Here is a 16164-nt window from a genome sequence, read left to right on the forward strand (position 1 = left end):
CAGTGAACGGTTGGCATTTAAAAAAGAAAAAAAATACGCACGCAAAATATAAATACTGTACAAAGTAGAAGGTTGGATTCTGGGTTGGGTGGTCCTGTAAACCTCTCCTGCCCTTCCTTTCTCCTCTGGGACGCCACGGTGAGGGAAATGCTGTGGTGAGGGTCTGGCGAGTCTTTGAAAGGATGGATTGCAATTATCCTGGTTTTTCTCAACCCCGGGGGCCATTTTAAAAGACGGGTGGACTTCAACTCCCAGAATTCCCTAGGGGTCTTGCAACCTTAAACACTCCCAAGAGCCATTTGGACCAGGCGGTGGGATTCAAAAATGTCTTTACTGCCGGTTCTGTGGGTGTGGCATGGCGGGCGTGGCAGGGGAAGGTTACTGCGAAATCCCCGTTCCTTCCCCACCCCACTAACCTGCTTTCCAGCTCTGTTCTCCTTTTTTCAGGGCAACCCAAGGAGACCCAGCCAATCAGGTAGGACTCGGGAGGTGGAGAATAGGGAGCCACAGCGGAGGGGGCCGACACCGGTGGCCTAGCCAGTGTGTGTGTGTGTGTGTGTGTGTGTGTGTGAGTGTGAACTTGAATCCAGAAGTTGTGGGTACTCCAACACTGGAGGTTTTTAAGAAGAGACTGGACAACCATTTGTGCTTGAAATTATACAATTATACAATTTTGGGCTCCGTTGTGGTCGTACATCGAGGACTGCCTGTATGTACGACCACAACGGAGCCCAAAATTTCTGTTGTTAAGTGAGGTTGGCTCCATTTTGCGACCTTTTTTTTTTTTTTGGCCCCTCAGCTGTTTGGTTAAGGGGATTTGGCTTCCCCGGTGACTCTCGTCAGAAGGTCACAAAAGGGGATCACGACGACCGTCATAAATAGGAATTCTGACCACAGGATTATAGGGAGGCGGCAAAGGTCATGACGGTGAAAAATGGTCGTAAGTCACTTTTTTTCCCAGTGCTGTTGTAACTCTGAACCATCACTAAATGAACTGTGGCAAGTCGAGGACTCTCCGTATAGGGTTTCCTGCCTGAAGCAGGGAGCGGGGGGTTGGACTAGAAGACCTCCAGGGACCCTTCCAACTCTGTTATTCTGACCTCCGCTCCCAGAATTCCCCAGGTAGCCAGGGAATTCTGGGAGTTGAAGTCCACCCGTTTTAAAAATCGCCCAGGTTGAGAAAAACTGGTCCAAACCCTGGTTAACCTTCTCCTCCTCACAATTTCTTTGTCCCAACCAGCCCTTTATAAACAATCACACACACACACACACACACACAGAGCTACTCTGGAATGACTCCATTACAACAGGCCGTAACCTCCTCTACACACCTCACTGTACACACTGTTGCCGTAGAGCAGAGGACTCCAAACTTGGCTAATTTAAGACTTGGTGGACTTCAACTCCCAGAATTCTCCCCCGCCAGCATAGTTTACTCTCTTGTAATCCCTTCCTCTGCAATCTCTCTCCACTTTAGGAGATTAAGAGAAACAAAGAAACAGACACGGCTGTCTGGGGAATTCTGGGAGTTGAAGTCCACAAGGCTTAAAGCGGCCAAGTTTTGGGGACCCCTGACTTAGGTGACCCTTCTGGTCTCTTCCAACTCTATCATTCATGGCTGGCTGAGGAATTCTGGGGCTTGAAGTCCACAAGTCTTAAAGTGGCCAAGTTTCGGGGACCTGTGCCGTACAGCGAGGACATTTTTCGTCATCATGATTCGGACCATCTCTGGACGAGACGAGGAAAATGGCCGTTAAGCTCCCAATGCAGTTTCCATCCTGAGGCCCCTAAACCGCTTCTCTTTGTCTCTGATCAACAATAAATAAAGATTATTTATACATACACTTGAGGAAAAAAATAATAATAATTAGACGCACTCGCACCCCCGTGCAAACGAAAGGGCGACCCTTGAGTTATCAGGACGCTGGCGGTGAGGAAAAGGACTCCCCGGGTCGCGTTTAAAATGGAGTGATCGGAAGATCCTGGGCGTGCGAAGTGTCGGGAGGGGAAGGGTAAATTTGGAAGGGGGAGGTTGAACCTCCTTTTTGACAAGCCATGTGGGCCAATCGAACTCTGGAGGGAGAACGGATATTCTGGAGGTTGTCTAAATCTCCTGAGATCGCTTCGCCGGCACGAGATATCCAATCCCTCGGTGGGTCGAGCTGGGGACAATCTCGCCAAATCGCTTCCGCCAAACCGATTTTTTCCCTTTGTAAACGGGGTCCATCTTGGCCTCTCGGGGCCTTTTCCACGGGGGGGGGAGGCCCTCTGCGTAGGTGTGGCCCCTCTTGAGCCCTCCTCTAGCCTCCTGTACACACTTAAGAGACAGCGGTTAAGTGCGAGGCGTGCAATATGGACGCGCGTTCTAAGGAGGGGGAGGGGTCAGTCGGCAGGGGATCGGCAGCCGTTCTCCTCAAGGCACAGCTCCCTGCGGGTGGCAATCGCGCGTACAAGACGGTCGAGAGGGAGGGTGACGCACAGGTAAAGGAGTACCCCGTTCAGGTGTGAACGGCAAGGACGGGAGTTTGGAACTCTCTCTTTCTCGCTCTCTGCCCCGGCCCACCCCGACCGGGGTGGGAGGGGAAGGGCCCACTCTGACCCCCATCAGACCCTCCAGAGAAGGAGGTGATTTGTGCTGTCGTCCCGGCCCACGGTCTCGCTGCTGTTGGTGAGTCTGAAGTCCTCGTAGCCGTCGCCACCGCTGACCACGAGCATTTTGGATTTGGATGACCGGTGCCTGGTCGAATCCCGTTTGTCCGACTCACTGGATTTGTCTGTACCTGTACGGGCAGGTGGGCGAGAGAGGGAGCTGGTTAAGGTGGCAAGTCTGCCCCCAAGCTAACACGAGTCTATCGAAAGGAAAACCAAATGGACTTATAGGGAGGACTGTCAGGAATTATTTTAGTGAGGTGACAGGTACGGGGGTTGGGATGCACATATTTTTTACTACCGGTTCTGTGGGTGCGGCTAGAATGGGTGTGGCCAGGTGACTGAGTGGGTGTAGCTTCTGCTTTTTTTTTTTGCAGCACCTTCACCCCCACCCCCTTGTGGCTCTATTTTTATTTTTTTTTTTTTTGGCTTCCTGGCTCAGCAAAGCAGGAAGACAGCGAGGGAGATCCTGGCACAGCTGATTCTATATTCTATTCTATTCTATTTTCTATTCTATCCTATTCTATCCTATCCTATCCTATTCTATTCTATTCTATTCTATTTTCTATTATATTCTCTATTCTATTCTATTCTATTCACTATCCATCCCATTCTATTTAAATCCTATTCCTATATTATTCTATTCTCATTCTATTCTATTCTATTCTATTCTATTTTCTATTCTATCCTATTCTATTCTATTCTATTCTATTTTCTATTATATTCTCTATTCTATTCTATTCACTATCCCATCCCATTCTATTTAAATCCTATTCCTATATTATTCTATTCTATTCTATTCTATTCTATTCTATTCTATTCTATCCTATTCTATCCTATTCTATTCTATTCTATTCTATTTTCTATTCTATTCTCTATTCTATTCTATTCTATTCACTATCATCATTCTATTTAAATCCTATTCTATATTCTCTCTATTCTATTCTATTCTCTATTCTATCTATTCTATTCTATTCTATTCTATTCTATTCTATTTTCTATTATATTCTCTTCATTCTATTCTATTCTATTCTATTCTATCCCATCCCATTCTCCTTCCTATATTATTCTATTCTATTCTATTCTATTCTATTCTATTCTATATTCTATCTCTATTCTATCTCTATTCTATTCTCTACTCTATTCTATTATCTATTCTATTCTATTCTCTCTTCTCTCTTCTCTTTTCTATTCTAGTCTCTATTCTAGTCTCTATTCTAGTCTCTATTCTATTCTATTCTATTCTCTTCTCTATTCCATTCTATCTATTCTATTCTACTCTATTCTATTATCTGTTCTATTCTATTATCTATTCTCTTCTCTTCTCTATTCTATTCTCTATTCTAGTCTCCTCTTCTATATCTATTCTTGCTATTCTATTCTCTTCTATTCTATTCTCTATTCTCTTCTCTTCTATTTTCTATATTCTATATTCTATATTCTTCTCTTCTCTTCTATTCCAATATCTCTTCTCTTCTATTTTATTCAAAATTCTGGCCAGCTCACCTGGTTCTCCTGGCAGGGGAAAAAGGACGCTAAATCCTTCGGGCAGCTCGATGGACGTCAGGAATCGGACGTGGCCGGTGTGGCCCTGGGAAAGTCCCACCGGGAATGGTGGGGTCTTCAAAGCAGCTGGGTTGCCTGTGAGGGGGAGGGTCAGCACGACTCCTGCGCTGGTGCCGATCCAGAGGAGATCTTTACAAGCCAATAGGGAAGTGATGCGCAAACAAGCCGCCTTGTGTTGCCGGATGATGGCGTCGGATCCTACAGCCGGGGAAATGAAGAGGTGAATGGGTTAAAGGTCTTTGGGTTAACTGTTCAGAAAAACCAGACCCAGGAATGATGGTTTGTCTGGCCTTGGTTTCTCTTTCCCTCTGGAAATCAAGTTGGTGGCCAGAACCCAGGGTTCCCCAAACTTGGCCACTTTAAGCCTTGTGGACTTCAACTCCCAGAATCCCCCAGCCAGCTGTGTCTGTTTCTTTGTTCTCTTAACCTCCTAGAGTGGAGAGAGATTGCAGAGGAAGGGATGACAAGAGAGCAAGCGATGCTGGCTGGGGAGGATTCTGGGAGTTGAAGTCCACAAGTCTTAAAGTGGCCAACACAACTGAATCCAGTGCCTTTTTTAAAAAATGTGTGGTTGCAAACACTATTGTGGCATTTTTGCCCATCTTTGTGGAAACCCCCTAAAGCTGTGTTTCTCTGCGCACTGGAGAAATAAAAAAATCCAGAGCATCATTCATTCATTCATTTCCTCCAAGGCTCTTCAAACTTGGCAAGTTTAAGACTTGTGGACTTCAACTCCCAGCATTCCTGAGCTAACATGACTGGAGGAGGAATTCTGGGAGTTGAAGTCCACAAGTCTTCAAGTGTCAAGTTTTAAGACCCCTAGTTCGTTCATTCATTCATTCATTCATTCATTCTTGGAGTCTCAGTGGACAACCAGCTAAATATGAGCCAGCCATGTGCAGCAGCAGCCAAAAAAGCCAATGCAATCCTAAGTTGCATTAACAGAGGGGTACAATTGAGATCAAAGGAGGTACTAATACCACTCTATAAAGCCTTAGTAAGGCCACATCTAGAGTACTGCATCCAGTTATGGTCACCATACTATAAAAAAGATGTTGAGACTCTGGAAAAAGTGCAGAGAAGAGCACCCAGGATGATTTTAGGGGACTGGAGGCTCAAACATACAATGAACAATTGCAGGAACTGTGTATGTCTAGTCTAGTGAAGTGAAGGACCAGGGGAGACAGGATAGCGTTCTTCCAATATTTGAGGGGCTGCCACAGAGAGGAGGAAGGGGTCAAGCTATTTTCTAAAGGGCCTGTAGGCCAGACAAGGAATAATGGATGGAAACTGATCAAGGAGAGATTCAACCTAGAAATAAGGAGAAATTTTCTGACAGAACAATCAAACGGTGGAACAGAAGTTGCCTTCAGACGTTGTGGGAGCTTCATCCCTGGAGGCTTTCAAGAAGAGACTGGACTGTCCTCTGTCAGAAATGGTGTAGGGTCTCCCGCTTGGGCGAGGGGTTGGACTAGATGACCTCCAAGGTCCCTTCCAACTTTGATTATGTGTTATTCATTCATTCACCCATCCATTCATGACCAATTTATATAGCTGCCCACTCACTCTCAGTGATGAGGTAACTTACAAAAATTCCTTAGCATCCCTAAGTCAGAAATTTAAAGAGGAATTAACTACTGACTGGGGGAAACCGATTCTGGGATTTTGATGTGATAATGCAAGGGGCCAATTTTCCTGGAATGGTTGGCTGATGGACAATTCTCATTATCTGAGGATCGCAGGTGGGTGTATTGTCATTGCAATAAATCCCCTTCCTCAAGCTAGATGTCAGCAAAAAAATATATATGAGAAAAAGAATTTAATTTTTAATAATAGTAGTCTATGAAATGTAAGGGTTTAGCATTTCATGAGAAATGAATTTCCAATCTGTTAGCCATGCATCACCCTCACAAATGCTCATCTGTGCAGTATTTCCTTTTAAAAAAGTATTTTTATTTGGTATGTGCTGATATCTAGTGGCCAGGCTTGTGTCTGCTTGCATAATTACTTGGTTTATCTTACGCTCTGCATCAATTGATTATACATCAACTGATTATTTCTAGCATGACTGAAAGGAGCTGGGAATGTTTTAGATCCGGTTTTCTCAGCCTCCATAAGATGCGGGGATTTCAACTCCCAGAGTTCCCCAGCCAGGATAATAATATTGTGTAGGTTTACCAAACTCAGTGCTCTTAATATAGTTCAGAGTTTCCTAAAGCTGGGATTTTAATTTGTGGATTTCAATTCCCAGAATTTCCCAGGCAACATGTGTGGACCTCAATACCTAGAATTCTACAGCTAGCACAGGTGGACTTCAACTCCCAGAATTCCCCAGCCAGCAAGAGTGGACTTCAACTCCCAGAATTCCCCAGCCAGCCAGAGTGGACTTCAACTCCCAGAATTCCCCAGGCAACATGTGTGGACCTCAATACCTAGAATTCTCCAGCTAGCACAGGTGGACTTCAACTCCCAGAATTCCCCAGCCAGCAAGAGTGGACTTCAACTCCCAGAATTCCCCAGCCAGCAAGAGTGGACTTCAACTCCCAGAATTCCCCTAATTAGCATGGATGGACTTCAACTCCCAGAATTCCCCAGCTACCAGAGATGGACTCTTTTAAACTCCCAGAATTCTCCAGGCAACCTGCTGGCTGGGGCATTCTGGGAGTTGAAATCCACACCCCTTGAAGCGGCCAAAGTTGAGAACCACTGTCTTAAGAGGGGGCAGTGTGTCCAGCCACTTCATCTCATAAAGACATACACGTAAGCTCTCTCTCTCACACACACATACACACACACACACCGCAATCTCATGCACGGAGCTGCAAGGGCCTCCGATTTGGGGCGTCTTACCTGCCAGCATCTTATGGACCGGAGGGGTGACGTCCACTTCAGCCAGCTGGTCATAGCTGGCAGGATGATAAAGCCTGACCTGGGCGCTGCCCTGGAGGGTCACCCAAATCCCGACGCTAGAGGTCACTAAACAGGTCACGCTACGGTTGCTGTCTTGCCCGACCAGGAACGTGTGCTGCGGAGGAGAGCCAAGAGGCCTGGTTGAGTTCTCACGAAGATACTCGTGTCACTTACTCCTCGGTGTATCTGTCAGCATTGCAAACTCCGAGACAGACGTCCTCTCCAAACATCTTATTAATTCGAGTAGTAAAGTGGCACATCTGAGAAATCCCGAATCTGAAAGTTCTGGGTTTCCTTGCAGGAAGTAGAAAATTACAAATCCACCTCTGCACCCATCTGGGATGACCCCAAGGGGTGTGGCGCAAAGGCAACACAGTCCGATAAGTAAGAAGAATCCCTTTATTATCTCCAATTTTGCCCCCAGCGTCCAGGTTACCTTCGGCTGGAGAAAAACTCTCTCAAGAACAGCCTCTAAGTGGAGGAAATTCAGCCCAAAAGCAAAATCTACACAAACCACGCTGCAGCAATTAACTGGACAGGGCAGGGTAAGGAATTGCAGACTTGAAAGGCCAGCAAAACACACACAGTTGGGAAGATGCCAGGAACCCAGATAGGCCATGATGATACCAAATAAACTCACAATTTGCTCCCAACAACTTGCTATGCGCAGCTTCCCTTTTTAAACACTTGTGTTCCCAGCTGCAGCTAATGAAGGGAATCAGGGCCGTTTCCTCCCCCGTAAGCCACGCAGCCCCGTTGCTCCCTTCTCCGTTCCTTCCTGCGTGCCCTGGGATGAAGAGGGGGTGGGCCTGGGTCTTCCTCTGAACTCCCTCTGCCTTGTTCTCCCTCTCCACTGCTCTGCCCAGCTGGACTTTGCCCTCCCCCAGTTTTCTCCGCAGCCAACGGAGCCACCACTCCCACCCCCTGTCAGCTGTTTGGCCTCTCCCTCCGAATCAGACCCCAACAGGGGCATGACAATAATTCCATCACATGCCCCAACCATCCTCCGTCCCAACTTGAGACTTCCCCTCACTGAGGTGCAGAGATAACATGACCTTGACTTAGAAGAAGAATGCTATTATGTCTAACCACATATGCTCCAAGAGAGAGAATATGCCTACAGAAGCTGGTGGAGCTAGAATTGGCCCCTTCTTACCTCCTGAAGCAGCGTAGAAGTCTTGAGGATCACGATTCGGTTCTGGCATCCACACCAGAGCTTCCCGCCCACAGCCACCATCTTGGTTACGGGGCTGCCCGGAGAGCCCAACAAGAGAGACTTGGAGTTCTGAGAGTCCCAAAAACGTCCTGGATGAGAGAAAAAAGACAGACGACTCGCGTTTTGCTTCTGAATGGAAGGCGCCTCACTCTATGGAGGATGCGGTTGTAGAAGAAGGAGTGGCAGGACCTGGAGGCGGAGTCAAAAGGGGGATCAGTCTAGAATAATAGCAGGAACTGGGAGAGGGATCCTGGAGTCTTACTGGGCAACCAACTAAATAGGAGCCAGCCGTGTGCAGCAGCCGCCGCCAAAAAAGCCAACGCAATCCTAAGTTGCATTCACAGAGGGATGCAATCGAGATCAAGGGAGGCACTAATACCACTCTGTAAAGCCTTAGTAAGGCCACACCTAGAGTATTGCATCCAGTTTTGGTCACCACACTATAAAGAAGTGCAGAGAAGAGCAACCAGGATGATGAGGGGACTGGAGGCTAAAACCTACGATGAACAGTCACAGGAACTGGGCCTGGCTAGTCTAGTGAAGAGAAGGACCAGGGGAGACAGGAGAGCAGCCTTCCAACATTTGAGGGGCTTCCACAGAGAGGAGGAAGGGGCCAAGCTGTTCTCCAAAACCTCTGAAGGCCAGACAAGGAATGGATGGATGGAAACTGATCAAGGAGAGATTCAAATAAAGAAATAAGGAGACATTTTCTGACAGTGAGAACAACCAACCGATGGAACAGAAGTTGCCTTCAGAAGTTGTGGGAGCACCATCACTGAGACCTTCAAGAAAAGACTGGACTACCCTCTGTCAGAAATGGTGTAGGGTCTCCTGCTTGGGCAGGGTATTGGACTAGATGACCTACAAGGTCCCTTCCAACTCTGTTAATCCCTATGTAGCTACCAAGGGACAACCTCCAACCTCCCTTGAGTTCAGTTGTCCCTTAGCTAACTTCTAGCAAGGTCTGACCATCAGTTGAGAAAATTCCCTATGCAGAGGCTTTATAGCAATAAATCAGTTTACAACTACTCCTTGACTTACAACCATCATTTGGTGACTGCTGGAAGTTACAACGGCACTGTAAAAAGTGACTTCCAACTGTTTTTCATACTTCCGACTTGGTCGCCATGGTTACCCAAGCCCTTTTGTGGCCTAAGCTATTGCGGAAGCTCATTTGGAGGCCCATTTTTCGGCCTCCCAAGGCTGCAAAGGCTTCCCCCGAGGGGCGAAAATGGCCTCAAGTGAGCCGAAAAATCAGCTGGGAGCCACGCGCATGCGCGGTGCAGGTAAGTTTGGCTGGGGCTCGCGTGCCTGCACCAACGGCTCTGCGGGCCACCGATTCATCATTACGGCCTTAGCCTCTTACAGAAGTGCCATTTTATGAGTTTCCACAACAGCTTTTGCCACAAAAGGGCTTGGGTCACCATGGCGACCAAGTCGGAAGTGTGAAAAACAGTCGGAAGTCACTTTTTCCGGTGCCGTTGTAACTTCCAACAGTCACCGAATGACGGTTGTTAAGTCAAGGAGTCGCTGTAAACTGATTTATTGCTAATAAAAACTCAGCCCAAGGGTCTGAGTTGGGGGGGGGGAAGTAATTCTGCCCTCACGTTACTCTGTTCCCTTTGCTCCTAACAGGATTCCCAGGTGCTCCAAATTCTGCAAGGCCGCCCCCACCCTTTCTTCTCCCAATCTGATAGTCCCCAGGTTTGTGGGATTGCAAGCCCCAACTTTCTCAACAGGGAAAGCAGAAGCAGCCAGACGGGGATGATGGAAGGGGTAGTTCCACCAGGTGTGGGAGGAGGAGGAGAAATTTGTCCTGGGCTCCTTTTTTTGAGCCAAAACACGAAGGAAGGCAAGGGGTCAGTTTTATGGATGTTCAGATATTTTACCTGCTTCCCTCTGATAAGCGACCAGCTCTCCGTTGGCCAGAGACACGAACACCTGGTTATCCAGGTACCTGTAGGACGATAAAAATGGTTCATCAAATTGATACGCTGCCAGGCTTCCAAGGGACGTTTCCCCTTTCCTTGTGCTGTTTCACCTTTCTTTCTCGAATATAAATTACACCGATGTTGAGGGTTGGGGAAAGAAACCACCCTGGTTACGTTGGATCAACCTAGGCCTCTTGGAAACCCGTTCACACGTGATATGGTGGTCGCCGGAAAGAGCGTTCAAAAGTTCATTCATCTCGGTTTAATGCCAAGCTTGAAGGGCGTTGTCCCAAAGACATTCTTAAATGCTTTTATTCACTGATCTGTTCTAATCCATTCCCACAATTGAAATTACAAAGGCTGGCCGAGAGGGGGAATCATAGACTCCTAGGGTGGGAAGGGACCTTGGAGGTCATAGTATCATAGACTCCTAGGGCTGGAAAGAACCTTGGAGAAGCATAGACTCCTAAGGTGGGAATGGACCTTGGAGGTCATGGTATCATAGACTCCTAAGGCTGGAAAGAACCTTGGAGAAGCATAGACTCCTAAGGTGGGAAGGGACCTTGGAGGTCATAGTATCATAGACTCCTAGGGCTGGAAAGAACCTTGGGAGAAGCAGCATAGACTCCTAAGGTAGACTTGTGAAGGGACCTTGGAGGTCATAGTATCATAGACTCCTAGGGCTGGAAAGAACCTGGGAGAAGGATAGACTCCTAAAGTGGGAAGGGACCTTGGAGGTCATAGTATCATAGACTCCTAGGGCTGGAAAGAACCTTGGAGAAGCATAGACTCCTAGGGTGGGAAGGGATCTTAGGAATCATAGAAACATAGATTCCTAGGGTTGGAAGGAACCTTGGAGGTCACATTATCATAGACTCCTAGGGCTGGAAGGGACCCCGGAAGTCAAAATCATAGACTCCTAGGGTTGGGAGGAACCTTGGAGGTCACATCATCATAGACTCCTACGGCTGGAAGGGACCCTGGAAGTCAAAATCATAGACTCTTAAGAGTGAGAAGGAACCTTGGAGGTCACAGTATCATAGACTGTTAGGGAGGGAAGTGACTTTATGGGTCACAGGAACCTAGGGTGGAAAAGGACTTTGAAGACCACAGAATCGTAGACTTGTAGGGTTGGAAAGGACTTTGGAGGTCACAGAAGCATAGACTCCCGGGGCTGGAAGGAACCTTAGAGGTCAGAATCATAGACTCCGAAGGTGGGAAGCTGCTTTTAAGCCAGGTGGACTTCAACTCCCAGAATTCTCCAGCCAACTCTGCGGGGAGTTGGAAGTCCGCCTGGCTTAAAGCGGCCAAGGTCGGAGAGCCCTGTTCTGGTCCAATCAAGTTAGGAATCCTCAAACCATACCGGCCCATAAGTTGTCCAGTCTTGGTTTGAGATCCTCCTCGAACGAAGGACCCTGAAAGCCAAGACTCAGCCTGTTCGTGGTTTTATGGGAAGGGGAACTATTCAAATATGCAGCAGCCTACCCTTTTTCCTTCCTTCTCTTCCCCACTTCCACTCCCGATCGCTTGTCCGTGTTCAAAACATCTAAACTCTCCATCCTTCACCTAAATCTCCTGGGTCTTTTGTGCTTTTCTACTCGTTCCTTTACCATGTGTAGCAAAATCAGATTTATTTATTTTTTTTCCCCTTAAACCACACGGAATATAAACTGGTCCGGCATAGAGACGCGATGGGTCTGTTATGCTCAGCGCAGCCTCCAGGTGCTTTGACACTTACAAAATGCAGGTCACAGAGGCCGAGTGTTGCATCTTCAGGCTGTTCTTCCTGTTGCGAATGTTATCCGAAGACTGATAGACGTGGATGCTGCAACGGAAAAGAGAAGAGAACACGAGGCCTGGAGATGGGAGGCGGCACAAGGGAAAAGGGGGTACGGTGTTCACGGAGCGAAGGTGGTTGATGGAAAACTGCCGTGGATTTTTTGGGGGTGGGTGGGGGGAGGAGGGGAGGTCCTTGGTGCTCTCTGAGCTGGGTGGTTTTCTCGCAGCCGTTTCATGACCCATCTAGAGAACATCATCAGTGCTAGGAGAGAAGGGGCTTTGTGGAGAGGAGGAGGAGACGGAAGTGGTGGTGCCTGCAATTGGGACGTTCGAATCCCGCCAGGCTCCAGGTTGACTCAGCCTTCCGTCCTTCTGAAGTGGGTAAAATGAGGACCCAGATTGTTGGGGTCAAGAAGCTTGTAAACCGCTTAAAGAAGGTTGGAAAGCACCGGAAAGCGGTATATAAGTGCTAACAGCTATTGCCCTTCCTTCCTTCCTTCCTTCCTTTCTCTCCTCCCTACTGTTCCTTCCTTCCTTCCTTCCTTCCTTCCTTCCTTCCCTTCCCTTCCCTTCCCTTCCCTTCCCTTCCTTCCTCCCTCCCTCCTTCGGTGGCTGACTGTAAACCGCTTAGAGAGGGCTGGAAAAGCACTGTGAAGCGCTAGATAAGTCTAAGCGTTATTGCCATCCTGCAGAGGGCCCTCTTCCCAATTTGGACCCCAAGGGAAAAAAACTCTTGTTCCGGTGTGGCCCTCAACAGCGGGCCTGGAGAGATTCCAGGGCAGGGGTCTCCTTACCACCCGTCCTCCGTGCCCAGCCACATGGAGCTTTGATAGGCCTCGGGATCCACGCTCAGCAGGTCTTCCAAGCTGGCCCTGGTGAAGGAGCCTTGACTGGAGCGTCTCATAGCTTGGCCATCCATGGGGCTTTCGGCGATCTGGTTCTGCGGGGCGAAGGGGCGACCGATCGGGAGGAAGCCGCTGGGGTCTTGCTCCTCTTCCGAGCTGGTGGTCTCCGCCATCGCGTCTTTGGAGCTGGGGATCTCCTCATCTGGCGAAGGAAAAAGGGGCGGGTCCTTGAATTACGGCCACAATGGGAGCCCAACCTTTTGGGGGGGGATTACTTAGCGGTTGTTAAGAGTGATGAGGTGGCCTAGAGGTGGTGCTCTCGCCTCACAATCGGGAGGCGGTGAGTTTGATCCTAGGGAGAAGGCAGATATTTCTCTCTCTGGGCACAAGGAGGATTATATCTGCTGAACAAAACTCCGCACTGGTAACAAGAAAGGCATCCGGCCAGGAAACACTCAACTCCATTCAGTTGCCCAGATTCCAGACCGCAAAGGATTACGGGGCCATTAAAAGAGGAGGAGGAGGATGGAGTGACACAGTAGAGTGAATTTCTCCCCCCTCCCCCCCATTTTAGGACCTTCCTTGCCACCGTTGTTAAGTGAATCGCTGCAGTTAAGTTAGCTGCATGGTCCTTAAGTGAATCTGACTTCCTCGTTGATCTTTGCTCGTCAGAAGGTCACAAAAGGAGATCACGTGACGCCCACACAGCCCCGGGACACTGCGACCGTCATAAATACGAGTCAGTTGCCAAGCATCCGAATTTTGATCACGTGACCACGGTTAGAACGTCCTAAGTCACTTTCTTCAGCGCCGTCGTGATTTTGAACGGTCCCCAAATGAACTGCTGTAACTCGAGGACTATCTGTACAGGGAGTCCTCGACTTACGACCATTCATTTAGGGACCGCTCAAAGTTACAACGGCGCTGCAAAACAATGACTTTACTGTTCTTCTCCACACTTTTTCCTGGTTCTTCAGATTCGAGAGATTTTGGAAAAACAAAAAAAGCCACAACCACCCACTTCTTCCTCAACACTTTTTATTCCAGAATACAGGTGAGTTATTGTCAAAAGGTTTAGAACCCCGTTCCCAAATCCAGAGTCCTTTACTGAACTGAATTTTTAACTTCTTAAAATCACAGCCTGCACACCTTCTGGCAGGAAAACGGAACTTTTAACAGCCATCAACTCGGAAAAGTAGTTTATAGCTGAACAGGAACGTATGCCTGGAGATTTGGCTGCTAGAAATAATGGCTTTATTCTGTTTTCAATGATGGACTGCCCGTTTTAATTATATATATATGTGTGTGTGTGTGTGTGTGTGTGTGTGTGCGTGTGTGGGTATATCAGTGGTGGGATTCAATTTTTTTATAACTGGGTGGGCATGGCAGGGGATGGTTACTGCAAAATCCCCATTCCTTCCCCACCCCACTGACCTGCTTTCCAGCTCCGTTTTCCTGTGCAGGGCAACCAAGGGAGACCCAGCCAATCAGCTGGGACTCAATGGGAGGCGGAGAATAGATGGGGGCGGGGCCAGTCAGAGGCGGGATTGGCCGGTTTTCCGAACTACTCAAAATTTCCACTACGGGTTCTCCAGAACTGGTCAGAATCTGCTGAATACGTCTTGATATGTGCGTGTCTGTGTGTGTCCTGTTCCCCCGAAAATACAACCTACCCTGAAAGTAAGTCCTAGCTTGATTTTTTACACATATACCCAATATAAGCCCTACCCTCCCAAAATAAGCCCTAATGAAGATCCCACCCACTCCAGAGTAGACAGGTAAAAATTAAGCTAGGGTGGGGATGGAAGGGTGAAGCTGCCCTACTACTTACCTTTGGGCAGGTGTAGCCAGGCCTCGCATACCCTGATACCTGCCTCGCCGGCCCATTTCTTCTGCAGCCGGCAAGGCTGGCCAGGCTTCCCTGAAGGCCTCTGGAGCTGAGAACAAAGCTCAGGATCGATCCTGAGCTCCATTATCGGCTGCAGAGGCCTTCAGGAAAGCCTTGCCGGCCACAGAAGTAGTAGTTCTGGCCTCTGACAGTGAAAAGGAGGTCAGGGGCAACGCGTGCAAGTGAGATTAGTCAATGGATGACGTCCCCCCAAAATAAGACCTGCTGCCTTTTTTGGTGACCCCCAAAATATAAGACAGGGTCTTATTTTCGGGGAAGCGTGGTATTTGTTTTAGGAGGGAGCATTGTTATTTGAGATGATGGTTTATTCCAGGCCATTGTTTATTAACAGGATATCACATCGCGCCATCTTGACACGGGCTACAGGGTTAATATAAACCATAACAAAACCCTCCGATCACCAGCTCTCGTTTTGGGCAGAATATACGTCCTATTATTCCGTCTCGGTTGTAACAATGCTGCTCGTCTCAAAAGTGGCTATAAACGAGGGCAGCTTCCAAGGAGGAAAAATATTTGGACATTTTGCTAGGTCATAAAGAGGCCTGTTTCTTAGGAACAGAAAGACAACCGAATTGTTTGTGCTCAAATGCTTCCTTCAACTAAGTATTTTTAAAACGTTTATTAAAGCAACAAAGCCTTGGTTGATGGCAACGGGCTTAAAAACAACCAACTCGTTGTGTTTTTTGGGCGAGTTTGTGTGTGTGTGTGTGTGTGTTGTGTGTGTGTGTGTGTGTGTGTGTGTGTGTGTGATGGGACTTTTGCAACCACAACTGAGCCCAACACTTCTGCTGTGAAGCGAGACATTTGTGAAGCGAATTTTGACCCCATCTTACGACCTTCCTTGCCACGGCGGTTAAGTGGATCGCTGCAGTTTGTTACATTAGGGACAACGGTCATGAAGTGAATCTGGCTTCCCCGTGGACTTTGCCTGATGGAAGATCGCAAAAACGATCGCAAGGTCCCGGGACAGGGCAACCGTCATAATTATGAGTCGGTGGCCAAGCATTTGAATGTTGATCTTGGGGAGGTTGCAACAGTCGTAAGTGTGGAAAAACGGTCATAGGTCACTGTTTTCAGTGCCGTTGTAATTTTGGAAGGTCACTAAATGAACTATTGTAAGTTGAGGACTATCTGTATCTGGTTTCCTGCTTGGGCAGGGGGTTGGACTAGATCAGTGGTCGCCAAACCAGTGGGACGGGGACCACTGGTGGCCCGTGAGAAAATGTTGGTGGTCCGCAGAGAAATGTTACCCCAAAGCAATTAATCCAGGCTGCGCGGGAACACAGGGCTGCGCCGCCCACATGGCCCGCGGGAACACAAGGCTTGCGTCGCTTGCATTGTGAACAACATGTGGTAGTG

At 48.1% G+C, this 16164-nt stretch overlaps 1 protein-coding gene across 1 annotated transcript in view; it reads right to left on the reverse strand.

The window, feature by feature from the left end:
• Positions 1 to 2000: 2000 nt before the first annotated feature.
• ARHGEF17 (Rho guanine nucleotide exchange factor 17) overlaps positions 2001 to 16164 on the reverse strand; it is a 131838-nt gene continuing 117674 nt past the window's right edge. Inside the window, exons 15-21 of the mRNA XM_087936899.1 lie at positions 12846 to 13098; positions 12011 to 12097; positions 10231 to 10298; positions 8282 to 8430; positions 7066 to 7240; positions 4156 to 4413; positions 2001 to 2780 (exon numbers count right to left, since the gene is read on the reverse strand). Coding sequence (XP_087793025.1) covers positions 2605 to 2780; positions 4156 to 4413; positions 7066 to 7240; positions 8282 to 8430; positions 10231 to 10298; positions 12011 to 12097; positions 12846 to 13098 — 1166 coding nt within the window. The 3' untranslated portion in view covers positions 2001 to 2604. The remainder of the gene's footprint in view (positions 2781 to 4155; positions 4414 to 7065; positions 7241 to 8281; positions 8431 to 10230; positions 10299 to 12010; positions 12098 to 12845; positions 13099 to 16164) is intronic.

This window comes from Pseudonaja textilis, chromosome 7 (assembly GCF_049901715.1).
Source record: "Pseudonaja textilis isolate UNSWEBS1 chromosome 7, rPseTex1.2, whole genome shotgun sequence".
NCBI classification, from domain to species: domain Eukaryota; kingdom Metazoa; phylum Chordata; class Lepidosauria; order Squamata; family Elapidae; genus Pseudonaja; species Pseudonaja textilis.